At 45.6% G+C, this 18935-nt stretch overlaps 2 protein-coding genes across 3 annotated transcripts in view; one reads left to right on the top strand and one right to left on the bottom strand.

The window, feature by feature from the left end:
- The window catches only part of ARIH2 (ariadne RBR E3 ubiquitin protein ligase 2), a 32649-nt gene extending 26821 nt beyond the window's left edge, over positions 1-5828 (bottom strand). Inside the window, exons 1-2 of one of the 2 annotated variants that reach the window (XM_065642775.1) lie at positions 5436-5828; positions 835-1181 (exon numbers count right to left, since the gene is read on the bottom strand). In XM_065642775.1, coding sequence (XP_065498847.1) covers positions 835-1083 — 249 coding nt within the window. In that variant the 5' untranslated portion in view covers positions 1084-1181; positions 5436-5828. The remainder of the gene's footprint in view (positions 1-834; positions 1182-5435) is intronic. The other variant, XM_065642776.1, reaches the window with a different exon arrangement.
- Positions 5829-5852: 24 nt separating this feature from the next.
- Positions 5853-16306, top strand: SLC25A20 (solute carrier family 25 member 20). Its single transcript, XM_065642781.1, has 9 exons — positions 5853-6070; positions 6885-6977; positions 8845-8972; positions 11013-11103; positions 12077-12194; positions 13365-13437; positions 14010-14119; positions 15509-15633; positions 16133-16306. Exons 1-9 carry the CDS (start codon positions 5966-5968, stop codon positions 16193-16195), a joined length of 906 nt encoding a protein of 301 aa, XP_065498853.1. The 5' UTR covers positions 5853-5965; the 3' UTR covers positions 16196-16306.
- Positions 16307-18935: the final 2629 nt, after the last annotated feature.

Here is an 18935-nt window from a genome sequence, read left to right as displayed (position 1 = left end):
GCTTTCAGGGGTTGTTCCAAAAAACAACTAGTGCTAGGAGACCTGTTACAAAGTAGATGTATCCATAATTTCAACCCAGTATCAACACCTAGAGCTTCCAGACTGCTTTCCTCTGACCTGCACTGGCACCGGAGCACATTGGCAGCGCAAAGAGGGAAACACTTCTTATTACTAGTCTGTGCTACAGTAATCAGTTGCACGAAGAGAAAGAAAACTTCACAAAAGTCTTATTGAGCATAACACCATGGAGCTGCCTTGGAGTGGGACTCTTCTGCAATGAATTAGTCACTACAAGAGCTGGCAAGTTCATTGTACTTTAATTGCTGTCACTGCAACAGTAGGGTTAATACCCAGCATGACAGCTGATCTGTCTTTTTGAAAGTCTATGATTATTCTCTCAGAACCAACAAAGAAAGATGTTTTTGTTAGAATTACAGAGTTGTAGCATGTCTTCCTATCTGTCAGTTATCTTATCAAACATAGGTGCACCACTCTACATGACTTATGATTTGGTTTGTTTCTTTTCTGTATTTTTTTCTATTGTGCTAATGCAAAGAGTTATAACTCAAGAATTTTGGTCATGAAGCTCAGCTCTGTAAAACAAAATAATTGTAAGAATCGACATTCGGTAAGGAAGATTTTTCAGGCCCCAGAACCAGTATGGAACAATTTTAAACATCTGAGTCAGTTCTGAACCAGAGACCTTCAATAATCTTCCTCCAACCCCCCATAAAAGCAACACCACAGGTTTTATTTCAAACTGTACGCTTAGTATCTGCCTTTTCAATCACAGACTTATTTTACCCCTGTGTTAATGCAGAAACCTTTCCTCACCTTTAACGTGGCAGCCAAGCTGGCCATGTGTTCGTTCAGAGTGCTCTCCGACTCCTTGTAAGTCAGGCAGGTGAACTGATATTCCTCTGGATCAAAGGCATCTGCTCCCTGCTGCTCCACGTCGTTAGCTACCCCATCATAATAATCCTCAATATCCCCCGGATCCTCATCCTCTTCCTCCTCCTCGCAATTAGGGTCATAATCCTCTTCATTGCTGTCAGAACCCTGGCTGTTCATGTCCACGGACATCTTAATGCCCTGTCAAACTGCAGAGCAGGAAACCAATTGCAGCTTCTTTTTCTCCTCCAAACTTTATCGTTCTTTTGATTTCATCTGAGCTCTGTCTCCTAAGGGGGGGAAAAACAATTTTTTTCTGTTGCCTAAAAATTGTAAGAGAGGCCACGTCAACATTATACAGGCGATCAAACAGCCAGGAACAGATCGACCCAACGGCCCAGATAAAGAAGATTCTGGTGTGCAGGTTCCCTGGTTTGGATCCACTGTGGCTCTTGCACCAGCAAAGCCAAATCTGCTCTTACAAGGTGAGGTCTAAAACCTCGGAGATTGGCTTATTACAGTGCGTCCTAGCCCCCGGATGACATTTGACATTTGGAAAGCACTTCCATAACCTTTAATACAGATATTTTCAGAGATATATGTAGATTTATGACATTAAGATTTTACCAACAGTCTGAAGTGCTGCAGAAAAGCATCATATCCGCTTCACTAACAGGATAAACCCCAAACCCCTTAGCTATGACCACAGCAGCTAGAAAGCGAACCTGTGAAACACTGTCCAAGTCCAGATTGCTTCAGAACCACAGCCATTAAGTGGGACTTTGGAAAATATGACAAACAGATCTCTCACATATACCCAATTTAACAATTTTCAATATCATATCAAAAGAAACGGTGAAATCAGTTAATCCCTTTAAGTAGGTTCTGCTGGATGTGATATGGCTTGGGCCTTACATACGACGGGGGGAAGTAAAAGAAATTATCTCATTTTATTTTATCCAGTACCTAAAGGGACCTACAAGAAAGCTGGAGAGGCACTTTTTACAAGGGTATGTAGTGATAGGACAAGGGGTAATGGCTTTAAACTGAAAGAGGGTGGATTTAGATCAGATATGAGGAAGAACTTCTTCCCCATGAGGGTGGTGAGGCCCTGGAACAGGCTGCCCAGAGCAGCTGTGGATGTCCCGTCCCTGGAATTGTTCAAGGCCAGGTTGGACGGGGCTTTCAGCAACCTGGTCTAGGGGAAGGTGTCCCTGCCCACAGCAGGGGAGATGGAACTAGATGATCTTTAAGGTCCCTTCCATCCCGATTTGTTACCTTCTGAATGTAGAAACTTATGCTCAAATGTTGACAGTTGCTATTCAAAAAGAATCAGAGCAGCCCCCCCCCTTTTTTTTTTTTAAGATTCTCACTGATGTTAGAAAATTTGCATATTTAACTTTACGTATCAGAACTACAAACCTTCTGCTTATATAACTAAATCAGCATGAATCTGAGTTCTAAGAGTTTCAGTGGCAGAAAACATATTAACCTTGAATTATGGTCACCACATATTTAGTCACAAATTTCCATTTAACCAAATAATTTAGTTTCAAGAGAGAATATATTAAATACAAAAGACTTCAAACAATACTGCAACCAAATTTTACATATTAAAATATATACATGAAATCAAAACTATATTTCCACAAGCAGCTTGTACTGGGTTTCTTACATGTTTGCATTTTGCATTACTATGTTGTTAGCTCTGTTACTCAAATATTTTCCCTCAGTATCACAATTTGTAGCTGCTGGGGAAACCATAATCAAGCTTTGAGAATCCTGACTTTAGAGCACAGGAAATCTCAACCATAAATTTTCATTATTCTTCCTCAATCCGTTTGTTTTCTGTTTCCAATAACCTGGGCAAGCAGCACAGAATAACCAGGGATGTACAATTAATTTGAGGAGCTGCAGTGATTTTAGCAGATACAAACCTCCAGTGAGAGAGGATGAAAGCTGGGAGCTAATTATATTATCCCCTGAATTCTAGTCTCGCTTTCTTTCATTTTCCTTTTTATTTCTTAGCTATCCACAATATAAGTAGCACACAAATATTTTACAGCACTGCTTCCCAAAGAACTTTGGTGGAGCAGAGGCACTGTCTCTCCATATTGGAAGGAGACAGATGTGAAATCTGATTTGACAGACACAAAGCAAACCTATATTGTCCCTCCCTCTCCCCCGCTTAGAGTTAACAATTCACTTCTGGGCTTAATCTGTATTGACACTGACCTCTTACATAAAAGTAGTATTGGATCTTTATCTGTTAAACCTTATGTTAAAGGAATAATTTATTTGAGAATCCAAAAGCACCGCGAGCGTTGCTACAGGGATATCAACAGCCTTACGTGCCACAGCTTGTTCAGCCGACCTCAGAGCATCGCAAAGCCCAAGGAGGTTTCACCAGTCAGGAAACTTCTCAAACTCACTCAGATGTCACACTCTAGAGACAGAAAAAAACCACCTAGAATGGTGGGTCCATCTGCTGTCTCAACCCACAGCGAGTCCTGTCCAAGCAATGAGATGTTTTTAGACATCTAAGTAGAATAATGGGCCTACCCAGTCCCTCAGCAGTTACACACCAGTCACTGGGAAGGAAGCTCAGAAGGGTGCAGAGCTGTTTCTCTGTGCCACTAACACAACTATTTGAGCAAACAGAGGAGCTGTTTGCACGTGCAAATGGGATATATCAGGCAGCAAAGCCTGCAGACCGGATGACTTTTGTGAATCCTGTCACAACGTTCAGAAAGATCTGACTTCCAGCATAACTGAACGTCAGACGGACATGTATGAAGACAGAGGAAGACTAAGGCACAAGCTCTGTGGACAAAGCAAAGCAGAGTTCCAGGAAAACAAGGAACAGAATTTGCCTCACCTAATACTCAGCCTAATGCCTTCATGACCCAATGATGAGCTCTTCAAATACAAACCAAGACACAGCTAATACTTGACAAGGCTAGTTTTTAAGGCAATAAAGATGTTAAGCTCAAAAAAGAGGGTCAAAAACCCAAAGAGTATTTAGATTAAATAATTACCATAATCCTAAAAAATCAGATTATAAAATTTTAAGCCATTTTTAGATCACTTTTCTACCCAAGGGAAGATGAGGTACTTCTTTACCACCTGCATCCAAGATACTCCTTCACCTTCCCTAACGCTAACAGAATTTAATCCCCTCTCTTCCTCCGGCCTCCTCACAGGGCTCGTAAACACACCCACCCCTATGCTCCACTGCTCATCGGCTCCAACAGGGATGCTCTCTTGCTGACTCCTGCTTTGCAGCACAATTCTTCTTAACAAGGTCTCTGGAAACAAAATGCCTTCAAATATGCCACCATCAGTCTGTCTCTGACTTCACCACCGTTAGACACAGTAAATTACATTATCTCACCTCATGCCTTGTCCTGCTACATCATTATTTTCTGATTTCTTGCCCTCTGTCTCTGTGGGATTTCTCTAACAAGTTCTTTGTAGGATATTCCTATTTTTTCTGTTGATATTTCACAGCCATTTGAGACGGCTTTTTCTTCCCTCACCTCTTTATTGATAATTCTGAAGCAGATGAAGTTTAACTCAAGTTTGCCTCCTGAACTACTTATCCATGTAAACTTCCAACGGGCTGATACTCTGTGACCATCTACAACCCCACACTCGCTATCGATGTTAATCGCATCTCTGTCTATGTCACTCAAACCTGTAATCCGTAGATCATCCCCGACTGCTTCCTCACACACACAGAATGTGCTCCTTGCCATTTCCTTCTCCACTGAGCTTTTCGATAGGATTTTTTTCATCCCAAGTGTGAGAAACTAGAACACCATCCCCCATGCTTTTCACCACAGACGACTCTGCAGGGACCTCCTCGCCGCCTTCTCACACATCCCCCGGGGAACCTGCCCGCTCTCCTCCCACCTCCCAGCCTTTGTTCAGACTATCACGACTGCCTTGTCCTTCCCAACTCATCTAACCCATTTCATTCCTGTCCTTTCTAATCTACCACCACTTTTAGCAAGTCATTTTACACATACCTACACGAACCTTCCTTCCACGGTAACCCTGAGCTTGGGCAGAAAGATGCCCAGTTTGAATTACCTCGGCTCCATCGCTTTTGTAATCCAAAACTAAATCCTGTGCTTGTCCCAAACAGGCAAAACGCTGCACACAGAGAGGGGGGAAGCCTGGGAACACCGGGGCAGGGCAGGGAGCTGTTGAGGAACGGCCCGGGCTGGGCGGGGGGGAAGGCGGTACAGCCGGTGTCCAGTGCCGGCCCCAGAGCTCCCAGGCTGCGGCTTCTCCCCCAGGCAGCGCGACCTCCGGAGCTCGGCGCGAAACTGAGGTGAAGTTACACAGAAGCGGCCCCGCGTCCCTCCCGCCGGGCTCGCCCCGCCCGGGCCCCCCGCCAGGAACACGGGCCCGGCCGGCAGCGGCGCTCACCGGTCGCCCCCAGCTCCTGCCACCGCGGGACGGCGCGGCACAGGCCGCCCCACCGGGAGCCCCCGCGGCCTCCCGCCCCGCGGCGCGGCCCAGCCCCCCGCACTCACCGGGCGCCGTGGAGCGCGGGCGGGGGACACAGGGAGCGGCGCCCCGGGCTCCTCCTGCCGGGCCGCCACTGCCTGCGCGCCGGAAGCACCGGCCTCCGCCTGGCGTCACTTCCGCCGGGCGGGGCCGGAGCCGGAGCGGCTGCCGGGCCGGCCCACTGCGCTGGGCCGGGGGGGGGAACAACGGAACCACTGCCGGGGCAGGGGGGTGTAGCGGGCGGCGCGGGGCCGCCCCAAGGTGGCGGCTCAGCACCCTCAGGAGGCGCTGGCGGCCCAGCGGCCTCGGCCGATGGCACCGTGCGATGGCAGCGCCCGCCGCCGGCGACCGGCACCGCGGCCGGGGAAGGACCCGCCGCCCCCGCGGGCAGCGGCCGCCGCGCTCCCGGCCTGCCCCGCGCTCACCTCCCCCAGTATCCCGGCGTGCCCCGCGGCCCGCACTGGGGTAAAGGTCGCGGGGCGGAGGGGGCGGCGCTGGCTCGGCGGGGACGCGGCGCCCCGGTCCCGTTCTTCCCCCGCCACCTGCCGCTGCCGCCATGGCGGAGCAGCCGCAGCCCATCAGCCCCGTGAAGAACTTCTTCGCTGGCGGTTTCGGGGGTGTCTGCCTGGTGTTCGTGGGGCACCCGCTGGACACCATCAAGGTGAGACGGCGGCGCGCACCGGGGAGCGGCGGGGGCGGGGAGGCGGCCGGTGCGGGGCGGCCGGGGAGGACTACACGTCCCGGCGTGCACCGCGCGGGGAGCCGGAGGAAGACACCAACTCCCGGCGTGCACCGCGCGGGGCGGGGCTTAACGTCTGGGCGGTGGGGCGCCCCCTGCCGGCGGGGCGGTGTCATGTCCCGTCAGCGGGCGGTTCACCGTAAAAATCAGGGGAAACAACTACAACAACAAGTAGGGCCGGTGTCCCGGGGGTGACCGGGGCGGGTGGAGCAAATCCGGGTCCGGAATGAGGGCGCCAAGGGGCTGAGCGGTGACACGGGGCCGCCTCGCAGGTGTCGGGGGGGGGTAATCATCCTGACGTCATCCCAACAATTAGTTAGTGAAATACATTAACTATTAAATGCATTAAAATTCTATCTCGACTGCCAAGGGCTACAATGATGTTAATCTCTCTACCAATATCGTAAAGTCTGCTCACAAAACTTAACTCTGCGATAGTCATATAGAGGTGTCCTCTGAATCAAACTTTAGGGTGTATTATATTTAATTGTTTCTTTATTTATTATCATGATTATATTTATTATTTATATTACTATTAATAACCTTATTATATACAATATATAATTATATACATTATAGCGGATATAAGTATATTATTTCTAATATTATATTCTTTATATTATTGTTTATTTTTATTTATTACCTATTCTTAATTTATTTAATATTAGATTAATCTGCTTAAATTACATTTTTATTATATTTAATAAAATAACGTTTTCCTATCCTGTCTTACTAGGTCAGACTGCAAACCCAGCCTAAGCCGCAGCCTGGGCAGCCTCCGCTCTATTCTGGGACCTTCGACTGCTTCCGAAAGACTCTCGTTGGAGAGGTAACGGTGTTCGCCCCTCCGCTGCGGCGCCGGCCAAAAATATCAGTTACTGCCCTATGTCGCCGGAGTGGAATCATGTGGGAATGTCGCCCCCCAGGGACTTCGCAACTCTTGATTAAAATTTTTAAGCAGGTTACAAAGCTTGGGGAATGGTTAGAATCCACCTGCTCCAGGTGCCCGTCTCTTTGTTTTGTTAAGAAATGGTTTTGGTTCAGAATAGCGCAATATTAGTGTGTGACTTTATAGACCGGAGTGGATGTTGGCAGCTGTTCGCTGGCTTTGTTGTTGTGGTCGGTGGAATCTTGCTGGCTTTGGCATTTGGGGCTGTCTCTGGAAATCCTAAAATAGGGAATGACTTTTGTTGATACAAGTAGTACTTTGACTTCTTTCTATAATGTGTTATGCCATTTATGAGAAGGCAGAGGAGTATTTTTTTTTTTTTTGAGAACAGAGGGTCAGTTACGGTAGTTTTGTTCAGTCTTCAGAAGGTGGACAGTGGTTCTCACCCCTGAATCACCCATGTCATGTGATAGAACTCCAGTCTATTTTGTATTTAGAAAGGCATGCAGCCTCGGTTTAAAGACTTTAAGTGACATAGAATCCCATTTTCTGCTTCATGAGTTTTCCCAGCGGCCATTTACCATTTGGAAACAACGACCCTGAAGCCCGACTGTTTGTTTACGAGCCTGAAGTCTATTTTCAAACTGCTGGATCTCGTTAGGTAACTCTCCGTTAAATGAAGGATCTGTATCGTATCTGAAATCTACTTTTCATGATGGTATTAACAGGTCGTTACATAACTGCGGTAAATCTCCCTTCCCTGGTCTCTCCCACGAAGCGCTGAAATGCTTTGCTGGCTCCGAATCCCTCGCGGTTTTTCACACCCCTGCTGAAGCGCAGACGTCAGAGCTGAACCGCAACAACAGCCTCGTGATGTGAAGTTCCAAAGTAGCTGCTGCCTCTTTCCTCCTACTCAATACTCATTGGTTTCTGTAAGGAAAACGATTAAACCTCCCTGCCAAGGCCGATTGTTTCCCACTGCTCATGGGAAGATCGAGCAGGAGCGTCTGATCTTTGTCAGCCGGATACAATTTCATTAGAGTCAGTCGTGCAGACACGTACTGGGATACACTGATCGGGGTGGACAGACCAGCAAATGGTTAATTTGTGCATCTAGCCTTTATCTAGAAAGATAACTCGAATTTTAATTTTAAAAAGTTCAATTCAAAGCCAAGATAAATGAAATAAATGGTGCTGCTGGGGTCTACACTGGAATTTTTTCATGTGTGTTGTCTGATGAAAGAAACATCAAGAACATAAAGTTGTATAGTGAAAAGTTTTGACTTAGGGAAGGAAACTAAAAAGAATGTGCTCTCGAACTTGTTCCAAACTGAGTTTTTGTGGCGAGTGAAGTAGTTTAGGTTAGCGTCCCTGGCTCTTCGTTTTTCTGAAGGGTGAATTCAATTCAGCATTCTCAGGCTCAATGTCAGGGTTTTACACTACTGCAATTGATGACTTATTGATAAAGCACGCGTGCGTTTTTGTCTATGTCTGAGAGATAAGACTTTTAACATAATCTATTAGGACTATTATTCAGGTGGGTTTTAGCTTTCTCATACTTGAGATGTAAGTACAGGATGAACAGAATTGGAGCAGGAGGGTGTAAGTGATGCTGGCATTTTCCAGGAGGGCCCTGAGCCTCAGCTAAACATGTATAATTGCAAATGAATGACAGACCCCGTTATTCCTCTGATTAATTTGACTGTCTGATACTATCCTGTATTGTAGCCTTTTGCTTCTCAATGAGTTGAAATGCGTGCAAAGTCTGTGCAAAATCAAGTAATTCTTGTGATAACTTTTCTTGCAGGGAGTCCGAGGCTTATACAGAGGAATGGCAGCTCCTATTGTGGGAGTGACACCCATGTTTGCCGTGTGCTTCTTCGGATTTGGCTTGGGAAAAAGACTCCAACAGAGAAAACCTGATGACATTTTGACGTGAGTTTCTGAGTTAATCAGTTGGGAAAGGCACCCCAAGGCTTCTGCTGTATTGTTGCACACTGAGTCGTGGTGTAAATTTGTCTCTTCTCCTGGATTATAAATATAGATCTAAAAAATAAAACACTTGTGTGTTTTCATGCTGCTGGAAGCGTGGGACTGATAGCACAGGCTAAAAACAGACCGCATGTGGGCAGGTGCTGTTCACTTCCCTTTCTACGCAAGAAAGAGCCATTAAGCAATGATTCCATTTTACATGAGTACAGTGCGAGTTATACAATGATCGCCTGCCAACAGTCTCACTGTTAACAGAAACTATGGGAGAAATAAATTCATGGTCAAGCAGGCTTGACAACATTCACGTCCCGATTCTCTTTTCCCTGTTGGTTGTGACTCTTGCTGTGTCCTTATGTTAGGATATAATAATAGGCATGGAAATGTTTATTAGTTTCTGAAAGGAGGTGTTTATGAGCAGCAGTCTTCTCCAGCACGTCTAACCTTCTGCAAAAGAGACAGGGAGCTAAGAAAACTTTGCGGCGCTTTCTACAAACTAACTTATGCACGAAGCAAGACCCCAACCCATAAAGTACTCCCTTAACTTCTTTGCTGACTTGTGATTTATAGCTCTACAGGAACAGAACCGTAGCTTAGCAACATTTTACTCTGTTATTTGCGGAGTACGTAGGATCTGTGTCGGGAAGCAGGAGGCTGTTGTGTTGAGCCAAGCGTGGTGGGGTGGGGAGCTGCGGCTTCTCCCGGAGCCGTGGCACGGAGTGAGCTCCCTCTGCGCGGGCCGTGCCGAGGTGCTGATTTGCCACTGCCACAGTAGTGTCCTCGTGCAGATGAGGCTGAAGGGTAAGGCCAGGGGAACAATAAGGAGTGGAGAATACAAGGGAAAAAAATGGGCTGTGGGGTTATTTACAGCAGCCTTATCGCCTCAGTGCCTTGTGTTTTATACACATTGTACTGAAGAGAAGTTTTAAGGAGCAGGGCAGCTGATTTTTTTTTTTTTTTTGGGTCTTTATGCCCAAGCAGAGCAGCAGGAGAGAAAGAACAAAGGTCAACAAATAGATGGTGGAACTGTCATCATGCCCAACTGTGCTGTACCACAGGTGCAGACTTTACAGTGTACCTGGGACATGATACCCAAAAAGAAGGGTCAGACCCTGAGCACCATGGTTGTGGGTGTAGAGGCAGGCAGGATAGCAGTGGTTCCCCATGTTGATTTTTAAGAGAAATTTTGGAAGGAAGGAGATAGGAGAAACTTGAGTTAGAAAACTCAAAGCTTAGTTTGAGCAGGAGGTGCATGTGGAGTGGTGAGGGAGATCTGAATGGTCTGGAAGATTTAATGGGAATTTACGAGTAAAGAAAGGTGTAAGAATTGGAAAACCTGAATAGAATACCATCTCTTGGGCAAGTGGAGAGAAGTGGGAGGTGTGGAATTTAATTAAATTGAGATGTCTTACTAGAGAAAGTAGCAGGATGTTGGATGTAAAAATAAGCTTGTGATGAAGAAACTCAGTCTATTTCTGCCATGGAGACTTTGCCACATGAGAGCAGGTGTGTAATGTGTGGGATGATGGCAGGTTGGTTGGACAGACTCGACGATGGCAGAGGCTGAAGAAGTGAGGGACTGACAGGTGACAGAAAGGAGGCTCCTGGCTGCGCAAGCAGGAATATACATGGAAATTGGGGTCACTGAGAAGACTCTGGGAGACTGGAGGAGGAAGAGACTGTTGAGTGTAAAAATCAGTGGGAAATGGTGTAGCAAAACATGCAAGCACAAGGATTATTAGCAAATGCAATGCTGAGTTATGGTTGCTGTGGGAACCAGGGCTTTGAATCCCAGAGATCTTAAATGTTTAGCTCTAACTATGCGTTGATGAGGCCCCTCTGCACCGATCAAAAGCAGTGGATGCATTTCTAGTTCCACTGCCGGCCTTGTGCAGAGCAGCATGGTCTGGTGATACCAGGGTCTTTCTTGCCTTTGTTTCCCATGTGTTGTGTTGTGTCAGGGTCTCTTCTGTTTCCTTGGGGCAGATATCCTCAGCTGTTTGCTGCTGGCATGTTGTCGGGAGTGTTCACAACAGTAATCATGGCTCCAGGAGAGAGAATCAAGTGCCTTTTACAGGTAAGGCATTGCATGGTGGCAATGGGAATTTAATTTTAGAGGTCTCGTCTCTCCACACCAGGAACTTTGGTTAGTGTATTTACTCTGTTCTGTTTTTTAACAGGACTGAGATAACTGTCATTTAATGCAACTGTGTCACAAAGAAGCATTATACAAACTCACCGTGACAGTATAAGAACATAGAGCAGTGATTGCCTTATTCGTTTTACAGAGCACAAGCCTTATACCTTGTGGCATTATATGAGGCATCAGTGGATGCCTCAGTCCACATCAAAGTATGGAAAAGTCCATTTTTTTCAGAATGAAACTGTTTCTAAAAAATGCAAAACTCTAGATAATCGGACTCTTTCTAGTGTGAAGATTTTCTGTTACCTTGACAGGTTCCCAATACATAACTAAAGTATGCATTTCAAAAGACATGAAATAGTTTTCTAACGTTTGGGGGACTTAGTTCTACACCTCCTGCAAGGTTTTGAAAGTATTGTTGGAAAATGTAAACCTGAACAAATGGAAACACCATCTTTAGCAGAGATGGGAAGCTTTGCTTAGTTCAGACTGTGCTGAACTGTTAGTGTGGTGATGGGTGGTCACATTAGTTCTGACAGATGTGATGTTACTGTGAAAGCTTTTATACACATACAAATTGTTTGAATTTCATTAAAATATTTGAAGGCTACTTTTTGTCAGTGCAGTGTAGAATTACTAAACTGAGTTCAGTTGTTTCAAACTTACACTGGGGAAAAATAAGGGAGAATCTAACCACTGCGTGGAACAGTAAATATATCTTCAGCTTGAACGCGAGAGCACTGCTTGAGGAAGTAACGCTGAGGTTTCATGGGCAGGAGTGCTTGCGGAATGAGAACATGCTCTTTCCCCTGTGGAAATGCACGTGTGGCTTTGTAACTATCAGCTGAATGATTGTTCACCAGCCAGAGCCCTTCACTAGTCAGAAACTATCACTTTATTCCTTCAGATCCAGGCAGCTACGGGTGAAACTAAATACAGTGGCTCTTTGGACTGTGCCAAACAGCTGTACCGCGAGTCTGGGATTCGTGGCGTGTACAAGGGGACAGTGCTCACCCTCATGAGAGGTAACTGGTGATGTTCTGATGCTTCTGCTGCATGGGGTGCTTTAAGATAAGAAGCCTGATATAGTATCATAGATCTCGCTGTCCCTTTAGCCACTTGGAGATGCCGCACCGCCCTTTTTTATTTTTTTGCAGTCTGCAGAGCTACTGCAATGCCTCAAAGGGACTGAGATATAAATGTGAGATTCTCAGTGAGCAAGGAAGAGATTAGATGACGAGGATCAGAGGGATGTAGGAAGTAATTAAGATCTGAGAAGCCAGGAGGAGTGAGAAACTTCAGGAGAGGAGCAGAGAGAACAAAGAGAAAAGAGAAATACAGAAGTGGGTGCTTTTTTTTTTTTCTTGGAAGAAGGATTGTGACTGTGAATGCTACCATATAATACTGACTGTTTTAAACTCTGTGATTGCATCAGTTATGCTTTCTACCCGCTTGAATGTGGGTTATTTTGGACTGGGATGTTATGACCCCTCTCACAACAACAACAACAACGAGATTGTTCCAGACACTGAATCCTTTACATGTTTTGGTACTTTCTCCTTTGAAAAGCATTAGATTGTTCCCTGCACTGGGGCAATGTTTTCCAAGGGTAAGCTGGAATATCTGTATTTTGATACCTCAGTTTAGGGATTTGTTCTATACTCTGCTTCTCACAGTAGCGTAACAGCTGGCAATGTAACTCTGGCAATGTAACTCTGGCAGCATCCCTGGCCAGAGGCTGGTTCTCCAGCTAAGAATGGGCTGCAGGAGTAGCTTAAAAAAACAAACCCCATCAACTACAAAAATAAACCAAACCAAAACAGCACCAAAATAGAATCATTAGAACAAATAGTTTGCAAAACTCATGAAGTTCCTGGACTGCTCTGGTTTGTTTTGCAGCAATTAAGAAAGCTTAGAGCTGTCTCATCATCAGTTTAACGGCCAGCAGGCAGGTTGCAGCCTGATTTGAAGGGCTGCTGACAGAAGCGCTCGAGAGCAGATATTTTCCCAGCTCCTGCCTTTCATACCTGCTGTTCCTGGGAAAGTTCAGGCTTCCCTGTCTAGAGCAGCAGAAGATTTTGTTTGTAGAGGAGGTTCAGAAAAGGAATCTGGATGTACTTAGCGGTGTTGCTGAGCTGGCATGGGGCTGTTGTGCCTCTTCCCACTACTCACGGTCTTTGTTGTTTACCCACCAGACGTCCCAGCCAGCGGAATGTACTTCATGACGTACGAATGGCTGAAGAACATTCTGACCCCTGAGGGAAAGAGGTTAGTGAAATCTCACAGTCATCATTTTCTAGATTTCTCAGACACTACTGGTTAATCTCCCCAGTTAGGAAGAGATTTAGAGCGGTATCATCAAAACAATTTTTTTAAAAAAAGGTCGCTGGTCTGGTGAGTTGACCTGTTTTGGTCTGGACTTAACTGACAATTAAAATAGTACTCTGTTTCTCTTAGGTTATAGCATTGGATCTTATTAGCCAAGTAAGGAGTACTTAAAGTAGGTGTCTTCACTTTCACTCCTGGGTGTGCACAAAGAGCTGGGGGGGTTTGCAGGTGTTTGTTTGTTTGTTTGTTTTCTCCCCAGAGCATTTGTGTGTGTGCTGCTGAATGAAAAGCTTTGAACCATTAGGCTGGAGTTAGTACATTTTGCTCACAAGGCTCCGATTCTTGGAAATCCCGCTCAGATGCTGCATTCTGTGTCCGCAGCGTTGTGCTGCCTTCTGGCTGTCAGCGAGGCTGCCTCTTTGCTTGTCGCCTTAGTCGATACAGATGAGGTTTTACTTTTTTTTTTTTTTTCTTTTTTTCTCCTTTTTTCTTCCACCCAACTCGTGCCACAGCGTGAGTGAACTCAGTGCGCCCAGGATCTTGTTTGCTGGGGGCCTGGCTGGGATCTTCAACTGGGCGGTTGCCATTCCACCAGATGTGCTGAAATCCCGTTTCCAGACCGGTGAGTTGCATCCCAGCTCGTCACGGCCGCGGTCAGTGCTGTGCTGCGGGGAAAGGGCTGGGCAGTGATGGAAGATGCATCTGGGAGGTAGCATGTCTTGAGCACAGCTTGAGACAAGTATGTGAAAAACCCAAGTGTGTTCCTAGCTTTTTAGTTAGTTTCCTCACAAATTTTTGGCAAATCAGGCAGCACTTCTGTCTCTGCCTCCCTGCTATAATATCATGATCCCGATTTGAGATACTTGTTTTGAAACCTAAGCATAGAGGTCATAGTAATAGAACGACAGGTCATGACTGGTTTATTACAAATGTATTTCATTGAGGGGTTTTGTTATTTCACATCAGACGTAGTTGTATAAATTGTAGCCTGTGCTATCTGAAATTTATATAAACTGGGCATACCGTGCTAAGAGCATTTCTTTAACACTAGCAGATCTGCTCTTGAGTATCTGTGGCCTAGTTATTGTGAGGAGGTCCCCAAGCCTTGAGCTTCAGCAAAATTTGACAGGTTTTTCCTTGGCTTGTCTGGGAGTCCTAGTCAATGAATATTTTTGTTAAGGCTCCTTGTATTCTCTGTCTGTGGACTCAGCTCTCCACAGGACAGGCAGTAACCATTTTTCTTGAGTCACAGGTCATGATAATCTAGTGCAGGAAACTTTTTCTCTGAATGACAGCTGCTGTGGTGGTTTGATATCGTACCAAGGACAGAGTGTGAAATACATTACAGCTTTGCATCCTTGTTCCACTGAGCCAATCTCCAATGCTGCCGTATAGATGAAGTGCTTTAGTGGTGGTTCTGTTTAACTGGATTGGTTTGTGGAGTACATGTTCAGAGGGCTGGCGGAGGCAGCGCTCTCCAGAGAAGTGTCAGGAGAAGGAAGAACTTGTTCTTTGAATAAAACAACTTTCTAAAAGCACCTCACCAAATTTGTGTAACATCAGCCTTAAAACAGCCTGTGCTTTTCATGTTTCTTATCAATAAACTTCATCAATTTTTATATCTGACCTTCCTATCTCCTAATTGCAGCTCTTGTGATCAGTGGCACAAGTAACAGCTCAGACATCCAACTCCGACAAAAGTTATTCTCCTTTCTTCCCTGCCCCTCAATGACTTGATTAGATAAATTCTTTGTGGTGATGGTGAGCACCTACCTTCTGTTTGCTGAGTCTTTAGTAAGGTGTCCTTCTTGTTTGGTTGCGTTTGACTAAAATAGAGAATTTTTTCAAGCAGATGTTTTCACAACAGCTTCAGCAGTGCGCAGATTCTGGTGTCACCCAGATGATAGAGCAACATGAACCTGTTGAAAATCCTGGACTGTTACATCCACCACATTCTTCAGCATTTGTGACTGCCACGCATCTTAGCACATGTGTTTTGTATCCCTTTCAGCTCCTCCAGGAAAATACCCAAATGGCTTTAGAGATGTGCTGAGAGAACTGATCAGAGAGGAAGGAGTTGCATCTCTGTATAAGGGCTTCACAGCTGTAATGATCAGGGCATTTCCCGCTAATGCGGTAAGTAAGTTGTGATTCCAGATGGGTTTTGGGGACCCGGCCACTCACAGCAGTCTGTGGAGGACGTGACCAGCTGGTTACTGTTGTACCATTTCAGTGAGATTCTTGTCACTGCAGGTACTTGTAGCTGCTGGTGTCCAGGTTCTAAAAATGTACCTCAATCTGGAGGGAACACCAAGTAAACCTTCCATAAAGATTTGCATGAAAGCCCTTTGACTTATTCCGATAGTATTTATTTTCTGATTGTACGTCTGCCAGTAGAAGACAGAAATGTGTGGATATGTTTGGACTGGCTTTCCCTTCAATAAATAATGAGCCTAACAGAGTAGAAATTCTATCTTTGTGTAGAAGGATATAGTAGAATTTTTGCCTCTGGTCTAAGACCTTTTTTTGTTCTCTTCCTCCTTCCACATCAGCCATGTCAGGTGTTTATAGTGCTGCATTTCAAAAGCCTTGTTTGGAATAGGTTTTTAGAATCCTTATTTGTTCTCTTTTCCAGGCATGTTTTCTTGGTTTCGAAGTTGCTATGAAGTTTCTTAACTGGGTTGCACCAGGTCTGTGAAGACTGGGAAGCCTTTGGAAATTAGAGAGGAGAAGGAAAAGAGTGCAAGTCTGCCTCAAAGGAATAAATGAATGATCACTTGAAGTTTCAGGAATGATTGCTTGCCTAATACCTTTTTGCCTTCCTCACATTCTTCAGGTGGTGCTATGTGCTGTTCAGAAATGTAAGCTGTAGCTCTGAAGCAGAGGTAATGAGGAGAGTTAGTGGTGATAAACCTGTCTTCTGAGCTAACGTTCCACAGCAGTCATGCTGCTAACACACTGCTGTCACTGTTACACTACCTTAAGTACTTCCGCATGGAAGAAGGGGACACTTCTTAAAATGTAATTCTTTATTTACTGAAGAAACACATAGCTATTAATGCTGAAACACTTCCTTAAAATAATTGTCTGGCAGTGTGTACTTCACTCTCAGGGCACGAGTTAGCAGCTGCACGCACCGGTATCGACACGCGATTTCGGATAGCGTTCTCATCTCTTATAGTTTTTCACTTGTGCCTATTTCTATGTTGACAGTGGTTTTAATCTTACATGCATGCAATGCAGCAAACACCGAACTGGGCAGGGGAGGCCAGAGCTACGTTACAGTGGGCTGGGAGGTATTACAGGTACCTGTTGCACACTGATCTTTTCTGAGGAACTAGGAGGTGAAATGAACTATGCTTAACATTTCTACTGAGCTTTACTGAGGCAGCTGTTCAGGAAATGTGTTCGATTAACCGCAGCTTTTCTCTGAAATCCCTTTCTGTCTCACTGAAGATATCCCAAATGTGATTTCAAAAGTACAGCGTGGTTCATAGCAACCCACGATATGTTTGATTCATCAAATGTTGTGTCCTGGGATTCAATCTCTGGCCTGAGAAAATTCGACAGGACTTCCAAGAACTCAGTCCCCCTGACACAAGGGGGTTACTTGAAGGGGACACTGGCTCTGCAGTCTTATCTAACTTCATTCTTGCTCCTGTTCCTTGGTTTTCTCTTAATATTATTAAACATAATCACATTTTCTTTTGAGAAATTACTAATGCTAAGAAGCAAAATGCAACTTTAATTTCTTTTTGGTTTTGATGCAGTATTATTGTAACTCAATAAAGCTAGTTGCTGCTCGGCTAGAGTGTGTGCTTCAGTTCATTTACTTTTTGCATGGTCATGCATGGTTAGTTTTGCAAAACTTTTCCAATTCAGAATTCCAAGATATGATTGGGAAATAAGTTGCACTGTGCTGTCTTTGCTTTTTAGCTTTTTAGCTTTTAGCAACTTTTTCCCCTTGCCTTTTAGCTTTTGGATTTTTGGCTGTCCAATGTGAGCTGTGGAAATAAATATTCTGCACTTCACATGTTTGCCATGGCAGTCCTCTTTGGTGCTGTGTTGTGGCTGCAGTTTTTTAACTATAAAGTCAGAAACTAAATAACACGTTGCATTTTCCAGGGAGAGGCCTGGACACAGATAGAGGGGCGCTCAGGGAAAGCATCTGTCCTGATGCCCCACAGGAAAGGAGGCTGAGAGTTTGTCCTGGGTCTGGCATCGTCTCTTGGCCTCTGCCATTAGGAACTAATCTTCACCTTGGCTTTCCAAGGCAGGGTCAGCCCTGGATACCTCCCACCCAAAGGTGCTGCAGAAGCCTAGAATCCCACTTTCCTTCCCAATTATTTGGAAGGACCAGAAGGGAACCTGCCTTCCCCAAAGTCCACCCTTTGTGTTTTACAGGGTGGGGGCATGGAAGCAGTGAGGTAGCCCCTGGTGTGTGCAAATCTCAGCTGCTTGGAGCTGCCTTTGTGTTCTTGCCGCTGCCTGACCCACCACGGACTGTCCCTGCTCCTCACTGCTTGGTCACCTGCTGCTGCTCCTGCTTCTGGAAGTCACTGTGGTGGTGGATGAATGAAATACTAAAGCATGAACTCAGTTAATACTGGTTCAGAGAAGTGATTAAAGGACTTTATCTCTCAAATGGTTGCGAATACAGCTCTAGGTTTACTGAGGCTAAATCCAACCTTGTTTCAAGAGGACCAGGTCTGCTTTCACAGCTCTCTGCTTCCTGACTATCAAATGCTGTCCTGTACTGCTCTGGCCACCTTTCTGACCTCTGATGCCTTGAAGCAACTTTAATTGGTGTTATAAAGCTGAATCTTTTTATATATGCATTCGAGAAACACTGACACTTCTTGTGAGGGATACACATGCATCTTCTTTCTTAAAATTCCAGACACTGATGCTTAACTCTGCCTATCCCAGTCACTCTGTCCAAATATGCATCCTGATGAGCTCCTGATCTCCCAGGAAGAACCGAAGCACAATCCTCCAGGTTGGAAGTGCTGTTCTGAGTTGGTTTCTGATGCTGCTGCCCAGCAGATGGCTGTCTGGGGCCGTCAGCCAGAGGGACAAACCCGCAGGTCCCAAGGCAAGGTCAGAGGCGAGGAAGCCAGCGCAGCAGCTGCTGCTGGCCGGGCTCTGCAGCCGCTCGTGGCAGCTGCGACTTTCTGAGTCAGGCTGCAATATTTTTACATCTCTGACAGGGACAGACAGACAGCTGGAAGGCAGGAGCCTCTTCTCCACATCGGCCGAGGAAGACTGTGATCCTCCAGGCCTGGTGATGAGCTGCACGTCGCACCGAGTCCTCCCTCCCATTCTAGTTCTATTAGGCTGGAGTGCTGCAGTTTGTGAAAAAACATTTAATTATTGGAAAATAAATCAAGGGGTGGCGATGCCCTGAGTTCGGTTGCTGGGGTTAAGAGCTCAGCTCT

This window comes from Caloenas nicobarica, chromosome 11 (genome assembly GCF_036013445.1).
Source record: "Caloenas nicobarica isolate bCalNic1 chromosome 11, bCalNic1.hap1, whole genome shotgun sequence".
Classification (NCBI taxonomy): domain Eukaryota; kingdom Metazoa; phylum Chordata; class Aves; order Columbiformes; family Columbidae; genus Caloenas; species Caloenas nicobarica.
This window is presented reverse-complemented; position numbering and strand designations above follow the sequence as displayed.